This window comes from Panthera leo, chromosome A2, assembly GCF_018350215.1.
Source record: "Panthera leo isolate Ple1 chromosome A2, P.leo_Ple1_pat1.1, whole genome shotgun sequence".
NCBI classification, from domain to species: domain Eukaryota; kingdom Metazoa; phylum Chordata; class Mammalia; order Carnivora; family Felidae; genus Panthera; species Panthera leo.
In genome coordinates this window covers 139,772,208-139,797,552 of record NC_056680.1, presented here as the reverse complement: position 1 = coordinate 139,797,552, position 25,345 = coordinate 139,772,208, and the positions used below count along the sequence as shown (strand labels likewise).

Here is a 25,345-nt window from a genome sequence, read left to right as displayed (position 1 = left end):
TTGCCCAAAAAAATAATCTAAGCTAGCTAAACTACTAAATATAAAAATGTGAGGGGCATCTGGGTGGCTCAGTTGATTAAGCATCTGACTTTAGCTCAGGTCATGATCTCACAGTTTGTGGGTTCAAGCCCTGCATCGGGCTCTGTGCTGCCAGCTCAGAGCCTGGAGCCTGCTTTGGATTCTGTGTCTCCCTCTCTCTCTGCCTCTCACCATCTCTCTCTCAAAAATGAATAATATTAAAAAATTAAAATATGTATGTATATAAATGTGAAATATATTAAAACAATGTATGTAGATAGAAAATTTAATAAGCACTGAACTTGTACTTGAAGAGGTTGTTTATTTTTGTTTTGTTCTGTTTTGAATGTATACAATCTAATAGCCCACTTGGGTGGAGTCGGCTCTAGTTTCTCTAGCTAGAAATCTGGCTTTGCGGCACCTACTGAGATCTTGACTAGGAACACATGGAGATGCTGTGGAAGGTAGGATGGAGGATAAGATATTGCCGAGAGTGTCATGTTTCTTCCACCTGGAATGGTAATCGCTGGGTTCTGCATTTAGAAATGCATCTATACAGATATCTTCAGCCATACATACTTTAACGGTATGAATCTTAGCCATATCAGCTCTCTCCTTACAGTTGACATTGGCATAACAAAGGCAATAAAATTTGTTGGAAAATTCCTGCAGGTCTTCAAGTGTGGGTTTCCCATGCACTGTGTAGTTTCCACTTTTCTCAAGTTGAATAGTAAAACTGACTGGGTTCAGGTGAAGATAGTCGCTTGAATTCCAATTTTTCCTTGCACACACTCCTCGCTCCTGGCAAAGCACTTGGTTACACATTTTGGCTGCTAGGGTGACATTGATTAAGTAAGGATTCAACGTATTCTTCATGTAACTGTCAAGCTCTGTGCAAGATTGCTGTAAAATTATAAGAAGGTTAGAATATCAAGGGACAAGTTAGCTCAGACATGGATTAATTCACTGTGTAAGCGGTTTCTAAGGAAACATGATAAAACAAGACCCAGCAAGAGGTAGGAAATAGTTTATCTTTTTTACCCTCTCGAGCGAGATTGTGCCAACTGTTTTTGTACTTTTGTAGGTAAGTTTCACGTGCCATTTCATGTCGCTGAATAACTGACCAGTCGAACCTTAACTTTAACCTAGCCTTGGACTTCTTCAATAATTCAGAAACTAATGGGGCAGGATGGCAGAGCAAGTGGTCAGAAAATGGTCTCTGAGGCCCCTCTTCCCTGACTGGTCACAGTTCTATTAATGACTAGCTGTATGACCTCGGGACTCTCTCAAGCTTTCTAAGTCTTGGTTTCCTATCAATCAACAAGTCAATTAACCTGGCTATGCTTCAGCTTCATCATTTGTAAAATAAGGATAATTATAGCAGGTACCTCATATGGTTGTTGTGAAGATGGAAACATACAATGTATATGAAAGTGCTTAGCATGAGGCCCAGTATATGTCATTGGTTAGCCCTGAATAAATTATAAATAGATATAATAAGATTCATATTTGTGGGACAAGTTTAAACAGAATGAGAAAGAGAGGTTTCTCAACTGCTAACTCAAAACAACTAAACGGGTTCAACTGAGTATACTTTATATTAAATGTTATGGGTGAATTATGACAGCTCTTTTACAAATATACGTATTTGTCAGAGCACGCGTGATGAGTAATGAAAATGATTCATCTCGAGACTGGTGCGTTCTAAAACTGGGACACTGTCTTTTTAAAAACACAGAAGATATTCACTTTCTTTCATGATCCGCAGTTTCGTCGAGTGAGCTGGCTATGCCAGTCCCCAGCAGACCAAAGGAAGTGGTGGTGGTAGGTCAGAAGGCGAGTCGAAGAATCTTGGCAGCTTCCATTTGAATCTATTTCTTGTTATCTTCCTTGAGATGATGCCATAGATGGTAGGAAGAATAGGGTCTTCCAAGAATGTCTATACCCTATTGCCTTGGATACTGTGATTATTACCGCACATGACAAAAGGAACATTACAGACATGACTCACAGATAAGCGTGTGAACCTTGAGGGGCACCTGGGTGGCTCAGTAGGTTAAGTGTCCGGCTTTGGCTTAGGTCATGATCTCACGGTTTGTGAGTTCAAGCCCCTTGTGAGCTCTCTGTTGTCAGCATAGAGCCCACTTTGGATCCTCTGTCTCCCTCTTGCTTTGCTCCTCCCCTGCTCATGTGCTCACTCTCTCTCTCCTTCTCTCTCTCTCTCTCAAAAATAAACATTAAGAAAAAAAAGAGGGGCGCATGGGTGGCTCAGTCGGTTGGGCGGCCAACTTCGGCTCAGGTCATGATCTCGCGGTCCGTGAGTCCGGTCCCGCGTTGGGCTCTATGCTGACGGCTCGGAGCCTGGAGCCTGTTTCAGATTCTGTGTCTCCCTCTCTCTGACCCTCCCTGGTTCATGCTCTGTCTCAAAAATAAATAAACGTTAAAAAAAAATTAAAAAAAAAAAAAAAGAAAAGAAAAGAAAAAAAAGAGTATGGACCTCGAGATGGAGAGATTATCCCGAGTTATCTGGATGGGCTCAATCTAATCAATGAGTCCTTAAAAATGTAGAAAATTTTCCAGTGGGGATTAAAAAAATGAGATGGAAGAAAGAGAACAAATTCCAAGGTAAAGGAGACTCAACCCAGCATTGCTGGCTTTGCAGATAGAGGACAGGGTCAAGAGCTAAAGAATGTAGTGGCCTCTAGAAACTGGAAATGACCCTTAGCCATAGCCAGCCAGAAATAGACATCTCCTTGCTGCAACCATGAGGAAATGAATTCTACCAACAGCCCCAATGAGCAAGTGAGGCTCCTCCCCTAGAAAGGAATGCAACCCTACGAACATTTGGATTTTAGCCCCTTCAGATCCATGCTGGACTTTTGACCTATAGAACTGTAGCATAATAATTCTCTCCTGTTTAAACCAAGCATGTTGTCACTATTATGGCAGCAATAGAAAACCTCTTCTTAATCCTAGTTTTGCATGGTGTTTAGAATAAAATTCAACTTCTTCCAACTTATATACAGCCTGGTGTGAGGTAACCCTTCCTTCCTCTCGAGCGCCCCTCCCTTACCCACTCTGCCTTAGGCATACTAGTTGTTTCATAAGCATGGCACATTCGTTTCAAACTGCACTTACTTGTCCCCCCTGCTTGGAGTGCTCTTTCCTCTAATGTTTAGCACGGTCACTTAATCTTGTCGATCAGACTGCAGCTTTAATTGAAACTCAGACACCTTTCCTATCTACTTATATCTATTTTAATTCTCTCCATAGTACTTATCACATCAAATATTTTTCTTGTTTGTGTATGGTTTCTATCCCTCCAACTTTAATATAAGCTCCATGATTGCAGACACTTTGTCAAAATTCTTCAACACTGTATCCCCAGGGCCAAGATATAGGAGAATTTACAGAGTTCAGAAAACGGTCTGGGTGACCTAAGAGACCAGAGCTGGGCAAAAAGAGGAGTGAAGGATGAGAACGGTTTGAGAATCATTCGCGCGCACAAGATGTAGTCTTTGGAAGGATCTAAAACTAGCTTTCTAAAAGATAGGACCTGGTTTTTAGAGTTTGTCAATATCCATGGTGCAAACACATATACCATGGCCAATTTTAAGCTATCAACCTGAAATCACTGAGTGAAGAATTGGGAATCAAGCATACAGAATGGAAGTATGGTGAGGAGAAGCACACTGGTACATACCTTTTCTGCTTATACAGATGCAACAGACGTACATAACCTCAACAGGATGGATGATAATAAAGTGAAGTACGTAACTGATACATTTTGAGTATTTGTTACTTTTGTTTTTAATGTAATTAATTTCATTCTAAGTCTTTATAATTTAATTTTTAATAATGATTGTGTTTAACAATCAGTTCACAAAATTTCTGAATATTTAACAATCAGGTCTCATGAGCTGGGACCAGTAGGAGCTGCCTGGCACACCACTGGATCTAACAAAATGGAATAGAAGGAAATAGTTTGCTTACATCGAATAACAATCGTTTTAAGTCACTTTTAGTCATTAAACCTGCAATTACCAGTTTCTCCAGTTGCCAGTGAATCAGAGGAAATAAGACAACTAATCCATGATTCTATTGATTACAAATGGCATAGCAAAAAAGCAGAAGTAATGATAGAACTAACATTCAGAATCATTCAAAATAATCATAAATTGGGGAAAGTAGCAGAAATACATAAAACAAAGTCCACAGGGGATAATTTCAAGGCAGTGTCATTAGGTAAAAATAACCATATTTAGGTTGAAGAACTGTCCCTGTATGACTAAAACTGAAGATGATCTGACAGTCATGTAGAACAATGTAAATCTAATATTAAAGTGCAATAAAAAAAAACAGGGGTGACAATTAAATAGTATGTCACACCATACTAATAATTGGGGAATGCCTGATTCATTCCTCATCGGATTAAGGGTGGAGTTCTCAGTTCTCAAAAAAAAAAAAAAAAAAATGTAAGTAGTATGGAGAATTTATAAGTGATTCCATCATAGAATTAATAAGATCCTTGAGAAAAGAGTTTAAAGGTTTCAGAAACAGTGACTGAAAATTACAATATATTCGGGAAAATTATAATTTTTAAATAATTTTCTGACATGAACTATTTGCAAAAGGGACATATACCTTTCTCCAAACTTATATTTTATGTTATTTCTCTTTATGGGTGATCAAGTCAGAGATAACAGAGTTCTACCACGTAGGTAGAAGCGTTCAGATTACCTTGAAAGATTCTCATAAAGGTGGCTACTATTGAGTACTTTTATAAATGAAGTAACAATATAACGAGTCTATCTGAAGGACAAAAGATCAAAAGGTCTCTTCTGGTCTTAGAGTGCCGTATAAAGTCTCTTCTCTGTAGATCCTAGGAGAAGACCCTGGGTCGTGAACTTCATGGGATGTTCTCCCTGGCACCTACATGGCTAGTATTTCCACATCTGTTAGAGAAGAAAAAGTTCAGCTCCAATTCAGCAGTGTCCAGACGACAGCTTTACTCTTGTTTTGACTCAAGAGGATTGAAGAGGTGGGGGAGAAAGACCTGCTACAGAGAATTAAACGAAGTTGAAAATAAAGGAAGCGGGAAAAGGATTAGGTGATGACAGTTAAAGGCTTTTTGAACTAAAGAAATGCACTAGGAGAAAATGAATACAATTCATCTATACTGAACAAAAATAGACATGTTTTTCCTAATGGAACAAGTTTTACTCAGAACTTTACCTAAAATAGACAATACTAAATATAACCTGTGGAAAATAAGACTTCCTTTTCCTCTCCCTTAGAGGAGTTTCGAACAATTTGGTAATATTTCTAAAAAGTAATTCCCAATTGCCTATGCACCCTCTTGCCACTCCCGGCTCTTTCCTCCCTGCCCAACCCCCACCAAACCATTCTTACTAAAGTCTTTCCCATCTCAGAGGCAACTCCTTCAAGCCAAAAGCCTGGGAGTCATCTTAACCACTTCTCTTATCTATCCTTGTCACCTGATCCCTCAGTCAATCCTCTCTGTTCTACTGTTAGGTTATATTTAAAACACATGCCAGCACCTGTGGTGCAAGCCATCAACAACCTGCTCTCCCTTCTCCCTCTCCTGCCCCGCTACCATCAATCTTCAACTCAGCTAAGTAAGAAATGTTTGCCAGAGATTGCAGCTCTTCTGCTCAAACCTCCTAGTGGCCTTCCATCTCAGAGTAAAAGCCACATGGTGGCCTAGGAAGCCCTATATCCAACGCTCTGCCTCTCACTTGACCACACCTCTTACCTCTGTCTTCCTTGCTCACTGCACTCCAGTCACACTGACCTCCTGGGTCTTCCTTGGCAAGCACATTCCAGCCTGAAGGTTATTGCACTTACCACCCCCAGGCATCCAGAGACTTGGTCCCTGATTTCCATCAGATCTCTGCTCCAACAGCACCTCATCAGACTGCCCCATAACACCATTTTATCTCTCTGTATCCTGCCTACACTGCTTCATTGCTCTTTATTATGTTTATCACTACCTGATGTATCCTCTCTATGTTGTATATCCACTTGTGAGGATGCAGCTCCATGGTGAAGGGAGTTTGCTTCGTTCTCTACTATATTTTTAGCACCTAAACAATTATCTGGCGTTAATCATAAGAGATGTTCAATAACCCAAGGGTCAGCAAAAGTATTCTGTAAAGGGACAGACAGTAAATAGTTCGGCGTTTTGAATGATACAGTCTCTGCCATAGCTCTTCAATTATTTATTGGCACTGCAAAAGCAGCCATAACACGTAAACTAAGGAGCATGACTATGTTCTAATATTTCGGCGTTTTGAATGATACAGTCTCTGCCATAGCTCTTCAATTATTTATTGGCACTGCAAAAGCAGCCATAACACCTAAACTAAGGAGCATGACTACGTTCTAATAAAACTTTACTGATAATGCACTAAAATTTAAATCTTGCATAATTTTCATCTCTTATAAATACTGTTCCTTTGGGGCTTTTTTCCCCCATCCATTTAAAAAGGTTAAAATCAAGGGTGTCTGGGTGGCTCAGTCAGTTAAGTGTCCAACTTCAGCTTAGATCATGATCTCACTGTTTGTGGGTCCTGAGCTGTCAGCACAGAGCCTGGAGCCTGCTTCAAATTCTGTGTCTCCATCTCTCTCTGCCCCTCCCCATTCATGCTCTCTCTCTCTCTCTCTCTCTCAAAAATAAACATTTAAAAAATTAATAATGACGGGGGGAGCACTCAGGTGGCTCAGTCGGTTGAGCATCCAACTTCAGCCCAGGTCATGATCTCATGGTTTGTGAGCTCAAGCCCTATGTCGAGCTCTGTGCAGACAGCTCAGAGTCTGGAGCCTGCTTCAGATTCTGTGTCTCCCTCTCTCTCTGCCCCTCTCCTGCTTGCACTCTGTTTCTATCAAAAAATAAACATTAAAAAAAAAATTTTTAATTAATAATGGGGATAGATGGTGGAGCAGCATGGAGACCCTGAGACTGTCTTGTCCCTGAAATGCAGCCAGATCAGCACCAAACCATTTTGAACACCTAGGAAATTGATCTGAGGATTAATACAAAAAATTGCATAACTTGAGCCACAGAACTTGACAAAAAGAGAAAAATATTTTTTTACTTTATTTTTTATTTTAAAATTTTTTATTCCATTTCATTCTCTTTATTTCATTTTATTTTATTATATAATTTTTTTAATTTTTAAATTTTTTCTTACCTTTTCTTCCTTTTCTTTCCCTTTTTTCTCTATTCTATCAAGATTTTTTTCAATAAGCAGACCAAAACTCACCCAGAATCTAGTTTCCTTTATTTGATTTTTTTGTTTTATTTTTAATTATTTAATTTTAATTTAATTTTATTTTTTCCTTCCTCCAAAATGACAAAATGAAGGAATTCACCCCACAAGAAAGACAAGGAAGAAATGAGAGCCAGGGACTTAATCAACACAGATATAAGCAAGATATCTGAACTAGAATTTAGAACCATGATAATAAGAATACTAGCTAGGGTTGAAAAAAAGCATAGACTCCCCTTCTGTGGAGATAAATAAAATCTAGTCGGGACAAAATTAAAAATGCTATAACTGAGATGCAATCTCAAATGGATGCCACAACAACAAAGATGGACTAAGCAGAGCAGTGAATCATAGATTTACAGGATAGAATTATGGAGAATAAAGAAGTAGGAAAAAAGAGGGAAACAAGGGCAAAAGATCACGATACAAAACTTAGAGAACTCAGTGACTTATTAAAAAGGAATAACGTCTGAACCATAGGAATCGCAAAAGATAAAGAGAGAGAAAAAGGGCAGAAGGTTTATGTGAACAAATTATAGTAGAAAACTTTCCTAATCTGGGGAAGAACACAGACATCAAAATCCAAGAAGCACAGAGAACTCCCATTAGATTCAACAAAAACTGACCATCACCAAGGCATATCACAGTCAAATTCACAAAATACACAGACAAGGAAAGAATTATGAACAGTGGGAGGGGGGGGGGGGAACACCTTAACCTATAAGGGAAGACAGATCAGGTGTGCATCAGACCTATCCACAGAAACTTGCAATCCAGAAAGGAATGTCAAGATATATTCAACAAGCTGAATTGGAAAAGTATGCAGCCAAGAATATTTCCTTTATCCTTTATCCAGGAAGGCTGTCACTCAAAACAGAAGGAGAGATAAAGAGTTTCCCAGACAAACAAAAACTAAAGGGGTTCATGATCACTCAACCAGCCCTGCAAGAAATTTTAAGGGGGATGCTTTGCGTGGAGAAAAGACAAAACAAAACAAAAAAGACCAAAATCAACAAAGACTAGAAAGGACCAGACAACATCACCAGAAACACCAACTCAACAGGCAACACAATGGCTTTCAGTACTCACTCTGTCAATGGACTAAACGGTCCAATCAAAAGACACAGAGTATTAGAATGGATAAGAAAACAAGACCCATCTATATGTTGCTTACAAGAGACTGATTTTAGACCTAAAGACACCTGCAGATTGAAACTAAGAGGATGGAGAACCATCTATTATGCTAATGGTCATCAAAAGAAAGCTGGAGTAGCCATACTTCTATGAGACCAAGTAGGTTTTAAAATAAAGACTGACAAGAGATGAAGAAGGGCATTTTATCATAATTAAGGGGTCTATTCACCAAAAATATCTAATAATTGTAAATATTTATGCCCCCAATGGGAAGCACCCAAATAAGTAAATCAATTAATCATAAACATAAAGAAACTCATTGACAATAATACCATAATAGTAGAGGCCTTCAACATCCCACTTACAGCAACAAACAGATCATCTAAGCATAAAATCAACAATGAAACTCTGAATGACTCTGAATGACACACTGGACTGGATGGACTTAACAGATATATTCAGGACATTCCATAATAAAGAACAAAATACACATTCATCTCGAGTGCACATGGAACATTCTCCAGAATAGACACATAGTGGGTCACAAATCAGCCCTCAACAAGTACAAAAAGATTGAGATCATACCTTGCATATTTTCAGAACACAATGCTTTGAAACTCGAAAGCAACCACAGGAAAAAATTTGGAAAGACCATGAATACTTGGAGATTAAAGAACATCCTACTAAAGAATGAATGGGTTAACCAAGAAATTGAAGAGGAAATTTAAAAGTACATGGAAGCCAATGAAAATGAAAACATGACAGCAAAGGGATGTCTGGGATGTAGCAAAGACAGTCATAAGAGGGAAGAATATAGCAATCCAGGCCTTCCTAAAATAGGAAGAAAGGTCTCAAATACACAAACTAATCTTACACCTAAAAGAGCTGGAAAAATAACAGCAAATAAATCCCAAAACCAGCAGAAGAAGGGAAATAATAAAGATTAGAGCAGAAATCAATGATATCAAAAAACAAAATTAAACAAAACAATAGAATAGATCAATGAAACCAGGAGCTGGTTCTTTGAAAGAATTAACAAAATTGATAAACCACTAGCCAGTATAATCAAAAAGAAAAAGGAAAAGACCCAAATAAATAAAATCACACAGGAAAGAGGAGAGATCACAACCAACACTGCAGAAATACAAACAATAACAAAAGAATATTATGAACAATTATATGTCAACAAATTAGGCAATCTGGGAGAAACAGATAATTTCCTAGAAACATAAACTACCAAAACTGAAACAGGAATAAATAGAAAATTTGAGCTGACCCATAGCCAGTAAAGAAATTGAATCAGTAATCAAAAATCTCCCAACAGGGGCACCTGGGTGGCTCAGTAGGTTGAGCGTCTGACTTCAGCTCAGGCGATGATCTTGCAGTTTGTGAGATCAAGCCCCGTGTCAGGCTCTGTGCTGACAGCTCAGAGCCTGGAGCCTGCTTCGGATTCTGTGTCTCCTTCTCTCTCTGCCCCTCCCCCACTTGTGCTTTGTCTCTCTCTATCAAAAATAAATAAATGTATAAAAAAATTTTTTTAAATCTCCCAACAAACAAGAGTCCAGAGCTGGATGGCTTTCCAGGGGAATTGTACCAAATATTTAAAGAAGAGTTAGCACCTTTTCTTTTGAAGATTTTCCAAAAAATAGAAATGGAAGAAAAACTTCCAGACCCATTCTATGAGACCAGCATTATCTTGATTCCAAAACCAGACAAAGACCCCATTAAAAAGGGGAATTACAAACCAATTTCCAGGATGAACATGGATTTGACAATTCTCAACAATATACTAGCAAACCAGATCCAACAATACATTAAAAGAATTACTCACCACAATCAAATGGGATTTATTCCTAGGATGCAGGCCTGGTTCAATATCCACAAATCAATCAATGCAATACATCACATTAATTAAAGAAAGGATAAGAACCTCATGATCCTCTCAATAGATGCTGAAAAAGCACTTGACATAATACAGCAACCTTTCTTGATAAAAAGCCTCAAGAAAGTATGGCTAGAAGGATCATACCTCAAGATCATAAAGGCCATATATGAAAGACCCATCGCTAATATCATCCTCAATGGGGAAAAACTGAGAGCTTTCCTCCTAAGGTCAGGAACGTGACAAGGATGTCCACTCTCACCACTGTTATTCAACACAATGTTGGAAGTCCTAGCTTTAGCAATCAGATAACACAAAGAAATAAAATTCATCCAAATTGGCCAGGAGGAAGTCCAACTTTCACTCTTTGCAGATGACATGATATTGATGTGGAAAACCCAAAAGATTCCACCAAAAAACTGCTAGAACTGATACATGAATTCAGCAAAGTTGCAGGATATAAAATCAACGTACAGAAATAGGTTGCATTTCTATGCACCAATGATGAAGCAACAGAAAGAAATCAAGGAATCAATACCATTTACAATTGCACCAAAAAACAAAAAATACTTAGGAACAAACCTAACCAAAGGGGTGAAAAATCTATACACTGAAAACTGTAGAAAGCTTATGAAAGAAATCAAAGAAGACACCAAAAATGGAAAACGTTCCATGTTCATGGATTGGAAGAACAAATATTGTTAAAATGCTGATACTACCCAAAACAATCTACATATTCAATGCCATCCCTATCAAAATAACACCAGCATTCTTCACAGAGCTAGAACAAACAATCCTAAAATTTGTATGAAACCAGAAAAGACCCTGAATTAGCCAAAGCAATCCTGAAAAAGGAAACTAAGCTGGAGGTATCACAATTCTGGACTTAAAGATGTATTACAAAGCTGTTATCATCCAGACAGTATGGTATGGCACAAGAACAGACACAAATATCAATGGAACAGAATAGAGAACCCATAAATGGACCAACAACTGTATATCTTTGACAAAACAAGAAAGAATACCCTTTGGAAAAAAGGGTCTCTTTAGCAAATGGTGTTGGGAAAACTGGCCAGCAACATGCAGAAGAATGAACCTGGACCACTTCTTACACCATACACAAAAATAAACTCAAAATGAATGAAAGACCTAAATGTAATACAGGAAGCCATCAAAATCCTAGAGGAGAAAACAGGCAACAACCTCTTTGACCTTGGCCGCAGCAACTTCTTACTTGACATGTCTCCAGAGGCAAGGGAAACAAAAGCAAAAAATGAACTATTGGGACCTCATCAAGAGAAAAAGCTTCTGCACAGCGAAGGAAACAATCAGCAAAACTAAAAGGCAACTGACAGAATGGGAGAAGATATTTGCAAATGACATACCAGACTAAGGGTTAGTATCCAAAATCTATAAGGAACTTACAAACTCAACATCCAAAAACCAGATAATCCAATGAATAAATGGGCAAAAGACATGAATAGACAATTTTCCAAAGAAGACATCCAGATGGCTAACAGACACATGAAAAAATGCTCAACATCACCCATCATCAGGGAAATACAAATCAAAACCACAATGAGATACCACCTTACACCTGTCAGAATGGCTAAAATGAACAACTCAGGCAACAACGGATGTTGGGGAGAATGCAGAGAGAGAGGAACTATTTTGCAATGCTGGTGGGAATACAAACTGGTGCAAAACTCTGGAAAACAGTATGGAGTTTCCTCAAAATATTAAAAATAGAACTATTCTCTTACCTAGCAATTTCACTATTAGGTATTTATCCAAAGGATACAGGAGTGCTCTTTCAAAGGGGTACATGCACCCCAATGTTTATATCACCACTATCAACAATGCCCAAAGTATGGAAAGAGCCCAAATGTCCATCAACTAATGAATGGATAAAGAGGAGTGGTGTATATATATACAATGGAATATTATTTGGCAATCAAAAAGAATGAAATCTTGCCATTTGCAACAATGTGGATGGAGTGAGAGTGTATTATGCTAAGCGAAATAAGTTAGAGAAGGACAAGTATCATATTTCAGTCATATGTGGAATTTAAGATACAAAACAGATTAACATAAGGGAAGGGAAGCAAAAATAATATAAAAACAGGGAAACAAACCATAAGAGACTCTTCAATACAAAGAACAAACTGAGGGTTGCTGGAGGGGGTGTTGAGTGGGGGAGTGGGCTAAATGGGCAATAGGCATTAAGGAGGACACTTGTTGAGATGAGTACGAGGTGTTACATGAATCACTGAATTCTATTCCTAAAATCATTATTACACTATATGTTAACTAACTTGGATTTAAATTTTAAAAAATAAATGATAAAAAAAGGAAAATATAGTTGAGTGTAAAGAAAAACATTTAAGTCACCTCAGGGCGCCTGGGTGGCTCAGTCAGTTGAGCTACCAACTTCAGCTCAGGTCACGATCTCACGGTTTGTGAGTTTGAGCCCTGCGTCGGGCTCTGTGCTGACAGCTCAGAGCCTGGAGCCTGCTTCTGATTCTGTGTCTTCCTCTCTCTCTGCGCCTCCCCCACTCATGCTCTGTCTCTCTCTGTCTCAGAAATAAATAAACATTAATATATATATATGCATATATATATATATATATATATATATATATATATATATATATTTAAGTCACCTATACTTTTAAACATTTTGCTTCCTGTATCTTCACACTTTTCTTTTTGCGGGGCATAGAAACATTTTCTTTCTATTAAATTTTGCATAGTCTTCAGAAAAAAAATAATAAAAATAAAAAGGTAAAAATCATTCTTGGCCCTTGAGCTGTACAAAAGCAAGTACTAGGTCAGAGTTGGTCCATGGTCATCATCTGCTGACCCCTGTAATAAACTGCCATTGAATGACTAAATGAGGAAGTAAAGTAAGTGCCTAATAAACTGGAATGAATGAATGAATGAACTGACTATTCTTTCATTGACTAGTTCATAGGTTTTTTTGAGGAGAGAGATGTCACAGTACAATGCAGAAAAACACACTATGTCAGAAAACTGAGACTGTAGTCCTGTTTTTGCTACTTACTAGGCAGATAGCCTAGAGAACTTGAATAAATTTCACTGAATTTCTGTTTCCTCACTGGAAAACAGGTACAATGCTTTCTGCCATATAACATAACCACGCAAATGAAGGATAGTTTGATGCAACCAGTATTAATTGAGCACCCATTACTATGTGCCAAGCATAGTACTGATTTCATGATTCAGTACCACCACGATTCTCAAGAACATTAGAAGTAGAAATGTTTTCATCGATTTCCTATCAATTAAACTTACCACATTTTGGCTGAAATTGAGACTTCCCCATATTATCATTCCAGAGACACCCAGAGAAACAGTTTCACCGATTGTATTCACGAGGTCACCCTGGCAAAGTGACAGAAAGAGTTAACAGAAATAAAATAGAAATGTTATGCATAGGACAGTAACATCAAAGCAATAATTTAAATATTTTCCCACTATTTATTTCTATCTTTCATGCCACCACTACCCTACTATAACAAAAATAGATTTTTCTGTTATTATTTTAATTGCTTATTGACAAAAGGGCAGACCCATGAAATAAAAAGAAAGGGAACTGAATTACTACATCGTCTGTGCTATCTAGTTTTTTCATTGTTGCTATTATATGATTACACTAAAATGAAATATATTCTTATTTTGCATTCACATAATAATGCAGAACTACCACCTGTGTGCATATTCCTAAAGGATATTTAAAGCCAAATTTCACTCCCTTCAAAAATAATGTTGAATTCCCTAAACACCATTTGTGAACACTGATTCATAGCCCTTACACCTTGATTTACTCACCTCAGAAAGATATTTTAAATCCAAGTCAGTAAAAACTGGACGGGTATAGACAAAAACCGGAAGTGGCTGTTTAGCACTGGATACTTTAGAAACCCGAATGGCTTCCTGAACACGATTACGGACAAAGAGAGAGGCATTTGGAGAAGATTTGAATTTGCTATTCAAATAAATGGATGGGAAAAGGGCCGTGCTTTCATTCCACAACCAGTTGAGCTCATCATTTCTTTTATATTCTACATCAGGGCAACTTCCATCGTAACTGGGGTTCTTAATATTATGATTGTAACAATCAGGAAAAAGATAGTAACCCCATAAATAATTTGGCCGAAGGGATTTTCCCAATTTTAAAGTCTTTAGCATGAAACACTTTCCTGCGTTTTCAAAATCTACTTTGGCTCTCTCGGCTGCTTCTGTGTCATTAAGTTGTACATGTTGATGCTGAACCAATTCAATAGACAGACGCTTGTAAATATCTTTAGGTTTCCAGTTTCTTGCCCAGATAGGCCTCCAGTTTTCCCAGTCAATGACAGCCAAGCCCACACCTTCTGTTTCTATGTAATGGGAAATGTCATTCTTGGCTTTGTGCAAGTGCTTTTGTAGGGATCCCAACTGAGGGATTCCTCCGTGTATACTTTGGCCAGTCTTTTCACTTACGTGAGGATAGTAACCAAGTCTATCAGCATAAAATAATGTAATGGCTTGTCCAGTGGCACTTTTTAGGGGGCTTCCTGTTATAGAGAAAAGGCTCAGATCTAGCTGCACGTTAAACTGTGTAGCACAACGTTCAGTTGGGACATTCCAGCCCCAGAGGAAAGAAATAGTTGGGATTAAAGGGGGTGCTGTGAAATCCTGAGTCAAGCAACACGGAATCAGAAGGAAGGTAAACACTGCCTGTGTTGCTCCACTGGACTCCACAAAGCTCCTAAAGAAGATACGCTTGAACATGAGCATTCCCATTGCAGAGATGAATGACTATGAAAATTTCTTCCTACGCACTTTGGCTTATCCAATATTTCATGCAAGATATAAGCACAGAAAAGAGATAGTGGAATGAAGCCACATTGATGGATAAAGACGTATAATGATCATGTTACTTTTAAATATTACTCTTCTTGCTTCGTGTTTCAAGAATGTTTTGCAAGTTGTTTCATCTATAACTGAAAAAAAAAAAGAAAATATAGAATATATTGTTACCTGATGTTTCTGTATCAGAGACTGTAAACTTTACCAAGCTCTTAACATTAAGTGCAGGAGTTTAATTCAATTTTTGAAGATGGAGGGCTCTTGTGTTTGAGTCAATAAAGTTACTTTCTCTTCTGTAGGATACAAATCCTGTAATAGCTGACATTCGTCTCATCTACCCTGATCATTACTGAGCCTACAGAGAAGTGAATGTGGCTGTTTTTATTTTGCCTTCCTACTTGTACAGAATGCTGTGTCAAGCAATATCTTAGCAAAAGCCTGTTAAATAAAAATTAATTTCAGTTGAACTTCTCATTTGGGTTTGTTATTTCTTGAAAGACCACTTTATAGTGGCAGGTCAAAATTTGAAAACAACCTTTCATTGAATCATGAGATTTCTTTTTTTTTTTTTTTTTTTTTTCCTGAAGGGGGGCAGGTAGAGTCACTTCTGCCAGAAGTAATAGATCAAAAGTGTGCTTGAAACTATTGAATTAACCAAAGTCTCCTACTGAGGAACAAATTTAAGTGTTATTTGGAATAGTGCTCCATCATATCTCAAAGTAAATTGAATAGAGGAGGAGTTAAGATGGTGGGGAAATAGGGGGACTGGGATTTCCTCTCAAACACAGTTGTATTGAGGTCAGATCACTTGGAACACCCAGAAAATCCATCTGTGGAGTGGCAGAAGGATCTCCACAGGTGTTGGGAGACAGCTTGGTGGGATCGAGGTTTATGTGAACAAGGGGAGATAAAAAGGTGTAGGCATGGAGTGCAGGACCCCCTTCTGTGGAGAGAAAAAGGGAGAGGAAGACAGAAACTATGGAATTGCATTATTGTGTTAGTACAAGAGAAAGTAAATTGAGTAAAAGGTTAAATAAAAGACGTACATATTCATAGACGTCTGTGTACACACACACACAATTTATGTGTAGGTACAAAAATATGTAAATTTTTTTATGAAACAAATTTAACTCTTCTTCATACATCTCTGGACAAAGCCTAGGGGCACAGAACTGGAGAAGACCTGGGTTAGCATCTAGAAAACATCTGTTATTTAGAGCATCTAGTAGGGACGTAACACAGGAATCTCATCTCCCTAGAAAAATCTTACCTGACTTAACTCCAGATAATTAGCATCTCTCCACTAGTATGTATAAGGCTTGTTCTCAATTTATACTTATGAGATTGCTTCTCAAGTGTCCTACTTGCTCATTGTCTGAATAATTGCCCTTTTAAAGCACTCCTGCTAAGCCTTTGATATCCCCCTAATTCCTAACAGTAATATTTACCCAGAAGTCCTTTCATAGGCCAACCACCAAACTTGTCTTCAGTAGTGTCCAGGCCAGAAGCCTGTTGGTTTTAATGTCTTCCTAAAGCATTGGCAAGTATTTAACATTCCTTTAAAAAATCATTTTGTCTTAGAATAAATTTAAAAGCTCAAGATTTGACTACACCCCAAATCCTATTTAATTAATTCTTATTCTTGCTGTAAAGAAATTTTATCACTGGAACACATGCTAGCTAAACCTTTGAGCCAGGAATGTTTTATCTGAGAATTAGTCCAAAATTATTTTGTAATGAAAACTATGTAGGTAGGTACAGACACTTACAGTGTATTATTAACCACTATGTATTGTGGCATTTGTGACATGAGAAAATATTAAAAGCAACTTCAATCCCCAATGATGAGATGCTTAAATAAATATGGGATTTTTTTTTAATTTTTTAATGTTTATTTTTGAGAGAGAGAGAGAGAGCTCAAGCAGGGGAAGGGCAGAGAGAGAGGGAGACCCAGAATCCGAAGCAGGCTCCAGGCTCTGAGCTGTCAGCACAGAGTCCAATACAAGGCTCTAAGTCACAAGCTATGAGATCATGACCTGAGCCAAAGTTGGACGCTTAACCGACTGAGCCACCAAGGCGCCCCTACATATTTTTGATCTTCTAACTTTCTTTCATTCAACTACCATATAGTTTTTCAAGTAAAAACTGGGAGAGAAAAAAATTTAATGCCGGAATCTTGCCAGAACAGATTTGAAGCTCAGCTTCTCTTTAGTGGAAAGAGAAAAAGAACCATCCGCCTTCTTACTGTTTATTCGCTAGGATGCTTGTTCAAGGGGTTCTTGTTTTACTTTTTGAAGGACTTAGTAGTTGGAATTTTTGAGGTAAGGAGAAGAAAGTCACAGACAGAAAAAATCAAACAAAACAGCTACATTTCTTGGCTTAATTGTAAGATCTGCTCTTCCACAACAAATGCTTTATTTCCAGAACAAATGCTTTGTTTCTAGAAAATCATAATTAATAGATGTAGAAGTCAGTCACAGGGCTGTCTTTGGACACCTCTTGTCTGATATTCTTATTTACTTTTTTTAGTAGGCTACAAGCCCAACTCGGGTCTTAAACTCATGACACTGAGACCAAGATCTGAGCTGAGATCAAGAGCCGGACATTTAACTGACTGAGCCACTCAGACAGCCCAAGAACTGAATTTGGATACAATTCTCTTACTATTAAAATTATTATAGATTTTGAATATAAATTATTATTATAAATATAAAGGTGAAAAGTCAGAAATGTGGACAAATACTGATAAAGCCAAGATTATAACTTCGGTGAAAGCAAATGAGAACTGAAGGGAGGGGAAAAGATGGAGAGCCCCACGGCTTAAGATGTCTTTCCACGGCACCTCCTCACTCCCCATTACCCTACTGTCCCCAGAACAACTGAACATGACACATGCATTGTGACAATACTCATCAAATAGCCCCTAGCCTCAGGATGCTAAAGGTAACTTTAATGTATCTAAATTACCTCCATAAATACTTTGGAAATCATTCTTTAACATGAAAAGTACAAAGCAAAACTTCGAGTTAGCTCCCAGCCCCAAATTTATTCTTTTTGTAGCCTTTATATACTAATTACATTTCATAGGCTGTGTATCATTTCTGAAGTTCTACTTGGTCTCTAATTTCAACTCAAAGGCTGACTTGTACCTCCAGTTACAAGTTATAGTAATCTAAGCTGAGTTCTGAGCAAACTAAAGAGACCAACATAACATCCCCCAAGCAGAAAAATCCATGTGCAGTTTTCTTCTCTTGCAGCAAAAATTTATTCATGCTTTCAGCAAAGAAAGGCGCCTTCAAGCAAGATTTTTTTTCTAGGAAATTTCTTACTAAGCTATGTCTAATAAATCACTTGGCCAGAAATAGATATGATGATTCACTTGATGAAACAAGAGAAGTTCATACTAGTTTTGGAGGCATTCAATCAACTCCTTCTTCCCCTTTCCCTTTATTAGTATTAGTATTAGTGTTTTCAGTGTTATCATTATTATTCTTGTCCTTTGGTTCCTTCTGCTACTTTTGTCTTAACTTTGTCAGTGTCTCCCACAGATAATTTTTGCACAGGCTGGAGCTCCTCAAGGCTAAAGAAATTACTCATTCTTGGGGCCCCTACCTGGCTCAGTTGGTGGAACACATGACTCTTGATCTTGGGGTTGTAAATTTGAGCATCACATTGGGTATAGAGATTACTTGACAATAAAATCTTCTAAAAAACAAAGAAAAAGAAATTGCTCATTCTTTTTTCAGTTTTTTAAATTTTTTTAATGTTTATTTATTTTTTGAGAGAGAGAAAGAGTGTTAGCAGGGGAGGGGCAGAGAGAAGGAGACAGAGGATCCAAAGCAGGCTTCAAGCTCTGAGCTGTCAGCACAGAGCCCGACATGGGGCCCGAACCCACGAACTGTGAGATCATGATCTGAGCTAGAAGTCGGACGGTTAACCGACTGGGCCACCCAGGCGCCCCAGAAATTGTTCATTCTTAGTCCATTTATCCACTACTAAGCACTAAGTGTCAAACTACCTCTACTAAAGAGGTAGTTTTAAAAACAGGCACATTACAGAACTTCTAATTCTTTTTCACAGACACTTTATAGGGCTATGCAGTGGAAAGAAAAACAGACAACTTATTTTTGAAGCAAAATTTTAAAATTTTCCTCTGAAATGTCAGCAGGTCAGAAATTGCTCCAGAAAAACCTAAATACTCTTCACTATTCAGCATGTTGGGTAAGAAAAAGGAACTCTTCACCCAGTCAATTAAGGAACGACTTAATCTCAGTGCACCTGGGTATCAGTCTGTTAAGCATCCGACTTCAGCTCAGGTCATGATCTTATGGTTCATGGGTTCAAGCCCCACATCAGGCTCTATGCAGACAACTCAGATCCTGGAGCCTGCTTTGGATTCTGGCTCTCACTCTCCCTCTGTCTCTCCCCTACTCATAATCTGTCTGTCTCTCTTTCAAAAATAAATAAACCTTTAAAAAGGAAAGACTTGGGGCTCCTGGGTGGCTCCGTTGGTTAAGCATCTGATTTCAGCTCGGGTCATGATCTCACTGTTCATGAGTTCAAGCCCATCAGGCTCCAGGCTGACAGCTCAGAGCCTGGAGCCTGCTTCACATTCTGTGTCTCCCTCTCTCTCTGCTCCTCCCCTGCTCTTGCTCTCTCATTCTCTCTCTCTCTCTCTCAAAAATAAATAAACATTAAAATTTTTTTTAAAAAAGGAAAGACTTAATGTTTTAAGATGTTGTGTGATGGAGGGAGGAGGACCTGTGTGTGTGTGTTGAATCCCAGAAAATTCAAGTGCCTTATAGCAACAAAAAGGATTGGTAAGGATGGAAAATTTATGTAAAAATGCCATAAATTTTTTATTAACATTTGAAATGAGTTTAAGAACCCAATGGTAAAACAAGTCCTAACTGCAGTTGTTTTGACTGTTAAGCATTTGTTTGAATTAATGAAAGATTTCCCGTAGTCTAGTATAGATGAAGAATGAACTGGTTTCAAGGAAGTACAGCATCTACTGGAAAAGTAATTTCTCCTTACAAAATTAAAATGAATTAGCATTAATGTTTTCAAAGTGATAGAGAAAGCCATGTTTGACATTTGTTACTTATAGGAAAACACTAGTTTCCTGAAGCCTGCTCCTTTCCCGAGGGTGGGAAGGGAGAGGGGAGAAGAGTAAAAAAGAGAGCCAAATAAATAACAAAATCTCTCAAAAGCAGTTCCCCAAATCAAATTTTATTTAATTGATATAGTAAAACATAGAGATATAATTTATACATGTTCATTTTATGCGATAAAAGTTTGTCCTGTTGAGCCATGATATAATTAGAAAGTAATACATCTCAGACGCCAGAAAACCACAGCATGATTAAGCATGAATTCTAAATGTTGAAGCCTTAAGCAAGTTATATTGATATGTTATAAAAGATAATATTTCAGCTTTGAAGATGCAAGATAGCTTAATACCAAAAGTGTTTAATTGAAAATAAGAAAGTAATTCATCTTATTCTAAGAAGAAAATTCCTTTGGAAAGAACATGAATGGACCTATAATGACATTCTGTGTCCAAAATATCTTTGTAGACCCCAGAGACCTTATGAAAGAATGTATACAATGTACCCTTAATTGTAAGATTAGGTTGTTGTTCAAATTTCCAAGCCACTTAATTGATACTCAATAGATACATACATGAGCTCGTTAATTAAATAAATAAATTTGATATACTCTGAATTTCAATAAACTCAAAATTACGGCCAATGGGGACACTTTAAAATGAAGATGTTCAAACAAAAATCAAAATGTATCATCCAGAATTTACAAAGCCAGCAAAGAAAATACCAGAGCAGTAAGAGAAAGAGACCTCAGTATCGAACTGGACTCAATTCCAAATACAACAAGAAAAAGTGGGACTTTACGGCCATGGAGCAAAATGGGGGGGGGGGGGGGGGGAAGCGGTGGATGGAAAATTACTGAGGGAACATCTGGGGTAAGGGAAGATTTTGGCTAAACTGACCTAACAGGATTCTTGCTAAAGGCAGACCAGGGTGATCAGGCATCACCTGGAGGATAGTAGAAACTAGGAGACCTAATCAGATATCCCAGGTGACCAGATGTGAAGGATGGGAATTCTTGCTAAACTGACTTAACAGGATTCTTACTAGAACTAGCTTCTACAGGGAAGGATGCAGAAACTCAGCAGCGTTTGAGACTTAGTCAAAAAGAGAGTTCAATGAGCATGATTATCATAGTCAAGAGAGAATCTTTGTCAGTCCCCACTACTATGCATGCTTGATGAGTTAATCATTTAACTAAGTAAATGAACTCAATGTACTTGGAATCTCAGTAAATTCAAAATTATGGCTTATGGTACCACTTTAAAATGAAAATGTTCAAACAAAAAATGAAGCATAGCATCCAGAAGCCACAGAGTTCAAACATTACTCAGAAGACAATTATGTCTTCTATAGCCAAGCATGAGGCACTGACACACCCAGATATGACTGAAATTAAGTACTGGAATAATTGAATAAAGTCTTAAAGAGTCTCTAAATTCTAGAGGCTAGTTAAAACACAATAGCTTTGCTAGAGATCTTCTCCGCAATGCCACTTGCCAAGCCCCAGACTGAGCTTGGTAATGCCTGACATGCCATCAACCCAATATCCCACCATCATAAACCTGGGACCAGCCCTAGTTCCCTGTAATTGCAATGTCTCGGCTGCCTAGCAAAATAGGCAAAAGGCCTTAGTACCAATCAAGTCAAAGTTTAGGAGTACCAAGTACCTCTGTGATTACTGGTGACTCGCGCAATGAAGTTCACAAAGGTATCCTAGCTACAACGTGAGCTATGAGTTCACATTTGGTCTTCTGTTAGCAGTAACCAATGTTTCTCTTCCTGGACCAGTCAAATGACTTTTGGGTTTTATTTCTCTGAATTGTCAAAGTTATAGTTACTAAATCTACACATGGGATTATATCAAAGAACCAAGTGGCCACTATGGTCTAATACGATTTAGTATACGTGCTGCCGAAGTGAGCGCTATAGTCTAACACAAACAGCTGACAGCTGTGCGGACAGCTCAGAGCCTGTTGCCTGCTTCTGGTTCTGTGTCTCCCTCTCTCTCTGTTCCTCCCCTGCTCACACTCTGTCTCTCGCCCTCTCAAAAGTAAATAACCATTAAAATTTTTTTTTTAAAAAAGGAACAAGATACGAGCTCAGTTTCAGAAGACAATATGACAATTATTTTCCTTCTTATCAATTTAAGATATTTGGCACCTAGTGAGATAGCAGGCTCCTAATAAAAACATTAAAAAAAATTTTTTTTAATTCATACATTCACTTTTAACTTTTTTCTTTCTATCTTAACAGAGTCTTTCATCTGCCAATGGGACCAGAAGGCCAGTGACACCCACAGCCAAGGGGTTAAGGAGCCCAGATCCAGAAAAAGGATTGAGACGTTGTTTCCACTTTTAGCTCTACTATGCGAGAGCTGGAAGATTCACATTATTCAATCTTTAGGTATTAACTCTTGAAAGATATACTGGTAATACCTAGATCAATCTCACTCCCTATGAAGTAGTTTTTACAGGAAGCTTGTAAAATCTAGACTTGCATATTATTTCTGCTGGACTACCTATGTTATGAAATTTTGCTTATTATGGTTCATTTGCATTTACCCCAAACTATAAGAAACACAGCTGTAGTCCGGTGTGGAGACAGTTGTTTTTGACTTACAGCAACCAGAAAAGCCAGTATATATAATTAGATTAGGAGTATCGCTAGAAAAATTTAGGGATTGTGAATTCCTAGTGCTAGAATGCCAAAGAAATGTTTACTGTGGATATTGAAATTTTTAGATGATACGGAGAAGTTTGGGGGTATAACAGGACTCTACCTCTCCTCGAAAGAATGTAAAAAATGACAGAAGGTAAGAGGAAGAGTCATAGCAGCAAAATTTACTTCAAATTTTAGAAACTCCGTGAAAGTTGTCCTTACAATGATATCGGCCCCTTATCTTCACCTATAGGTTGGGAGGCTGCTGCCACTTGGCCTCAGAGGAGATCACATGCTTCTAGTTCAAGGAAATAGGGAAGCTCAGATAACGCCTCCACACTGAGGCCACCTGTGGCCAAAGCATAATTACAAAAACGCACGGCAGAACAAAGGCTAAAACATCACCTAAGCAGTCCTGTGCATTTTAGGAGAGTAGTTGTGAACATGATTATCCAAGAAAGTGATGTTGGGTAAGCCTATTCCTCACATGTTTTTCCCAAAGTGCAGGCCACAGACTATTAGTGGGCCATAAAACTGATTTAATTGGTTGTAATGAGCACTTTTCTAAAAATAAATAAATAAGTGAAACAGACTAGAGTGGAATGACTGGGGTAGGATAGAATAGGGCAGGTCAGAATAGGAATCACCAGAATACCATCATCACATGTAGAAGGATATTATTTTATGAACCGTTTTCCATCCGTTATATACTTACATATGTGTACACTGGGTCTCAGTAGAAAATGTATTTTTTACTTTGGAATGGATCAAGCCACTCTGATAGCAAAAGCTTTGGAGTCTGACACACTTGAGTTTTGAATACCAAGAACAGGCCCTTTCTTATTAAGTGGCCTTGGTCAAGTTCTCCGATCTCATTAATTTAATCTCTTCAGCAACCAGAAAAGAATCCAATCTGTTTGAAGACTCCTCAAAGAAACGTTTATAAGTGACTAAACTACCATGAAGTCTCCCATGTACATGTAAAAATATTAACTAAGGTTTGTATGTTTTTCTCCCGTTAATCTGTCTTTTGTCAGTTCAATTTATAGGCTCCAGGCATAGAATCTAACAGGGTAAAGGCAATTTCTTGTTCCTCCCTGAGACCTGACACATAGTAAATACCAAAAAAAAAAAAAAAAAAAGTAAGTTGTTCCTGTTATTATTAATATTATCCCTTGCCTCCACCCTCTTCTATATGAAAGGCAGGGAAAAGCATGACAAAAGGAGGCAAAGTTCAAGGTCTATTTAATGATTCATAGACCTTTCAACATGAAAGCTTCTCTAGGAAACTAAAAAAAAAGTTATTTTTTACTCTAAATATGTGAGCATTATGGAATTGTTCTGGTTGGTGGAAGTGAGACACTCAACAAATTCATACCACAGTGGAGCCACATCCAATGACGTGGCCGTGCCTTACCAATGGCATTCATCAGCACCCAGCACATTCTCCGAGGGAACCTGCATGAGAAAGTCTCCCGGATCATGACTCTACCAGCAGATCAACTGGCTCTGGCCGTTACTGTGCCTTGCATGAATTCGCCTGTGATTGCTTCTTGGCATCTTGTGGAGGAGTCCACTCGGAAAGCAACCTATTCAAGCTCAGCCTTCAAACTCTTCCCTCAGCCCGATGGAAATATTTTTCTACCTTGTCAAATGTCATTTATCCGGACCGTTTAAATTGGATGAGTGGAATAAGTAAGTGACACAAGAATAAGTGACATTTAAAACAAAGAATAGCAAAACCAATTATTAGCGTAGAATGCAGACATCTCTACAACGTTTGCTGGTTATGCATCAGTTTGGCCAAACCAGCTAGCTCTGCTTCCACTTCACAGAAGAGGAGGCAGATCGGGTCCCAAAACTCAAAGAAGCAATAGTTAATTAACAAATTATTACTCAGCATCAAATTTCTTTTGGCTGTTAGCATGTTTACCACATCTAGGAGAATACGAGTAATCATTAATAACCATTACTGCTGTTGTTACGAAAATAAACAAATACATCTAGTACATCACATATATCAAAATGTGGGACAGGTGCTATCCGAAAAGAAAAATTAGCTGCAAAGTCAACCTTGTAATGCCATTATAAGGATTCATTAATATTTATAGTTCTTTCTGTCCCCCTACACTAGTCCATAAAAACCTGAGCACATTTACCCTTGAAAATGAGAAGAGCAGGCAGCAGTTGTACTTCTTCACCGAGAACCGAGGAGAGCACAAAAGTGCCCTAGGATTCTCACCTGGGACAAGGGAAACAGGAAATCAGAGTGACTGGCAACGAAGGATCTGGCTACTTTATGACGGGATGGGAGTGTCCCTGAGACTCACCTCCTGGAAGACGGCACAAGAAAAAATGGAATTCTGAGAGAATGG

At 38.1% G+C, this 25,345-nt stretch overlaps 1 protein-coding gene across 3 annotated transcripts; it reads right to left on the bottom strand.

Annotated features, from left to right (window-relative positions):
• Positions 1 to 320: 320 nt before the first annotated feature.
• On the bottom strand, positions 321 to 25,326 carry SPAM1 (sperm adhesion molecule 1). Of its 3 annotated transcripts, XM_042923460.1 has the most exons (5): positions 25,301 to 25,326; positions 25,130 to 25,212; positions 14,179 to 15,335; positions 13,642 to 13,731; positions 321 to 921 (listed from the first exon to the last, which is right to left on the bottom strand). In XM_042923460.1, the coding sequence occupies exons 3-5, from the start codon at positions 15,133 to 15,135 to the stop codon at positions 376 to 378; spliced, it is 1,593 nt and encodes a 530-aa protein (XP_042779394.1). In that variant the 5' UTR covers positions 15,136 to 15,335; positions 25,130 to 25,212; positions 25,301 to 25,326; the 3' UTR covers positions 321 to 375. The 3 variants fall into 3 exon arrangements, with proteins under 3 accessions (XP_042779394.1, XP_042779403.1, XP_042779411.1); XM_042923469.1 differs by lacking the exon at positions 25,130 to 25,212 and having other exon boundaries at positions 25,213 to 25,301; XM_042923477.1 differs by lacking the exons at positions 25,130 to 25,212; positions 25,301 to 25,326 and adding an exon at positions 18,814 to 18,838.
• Positions 25,327 to 25,345: the final 19 nt, after the last annotated feature.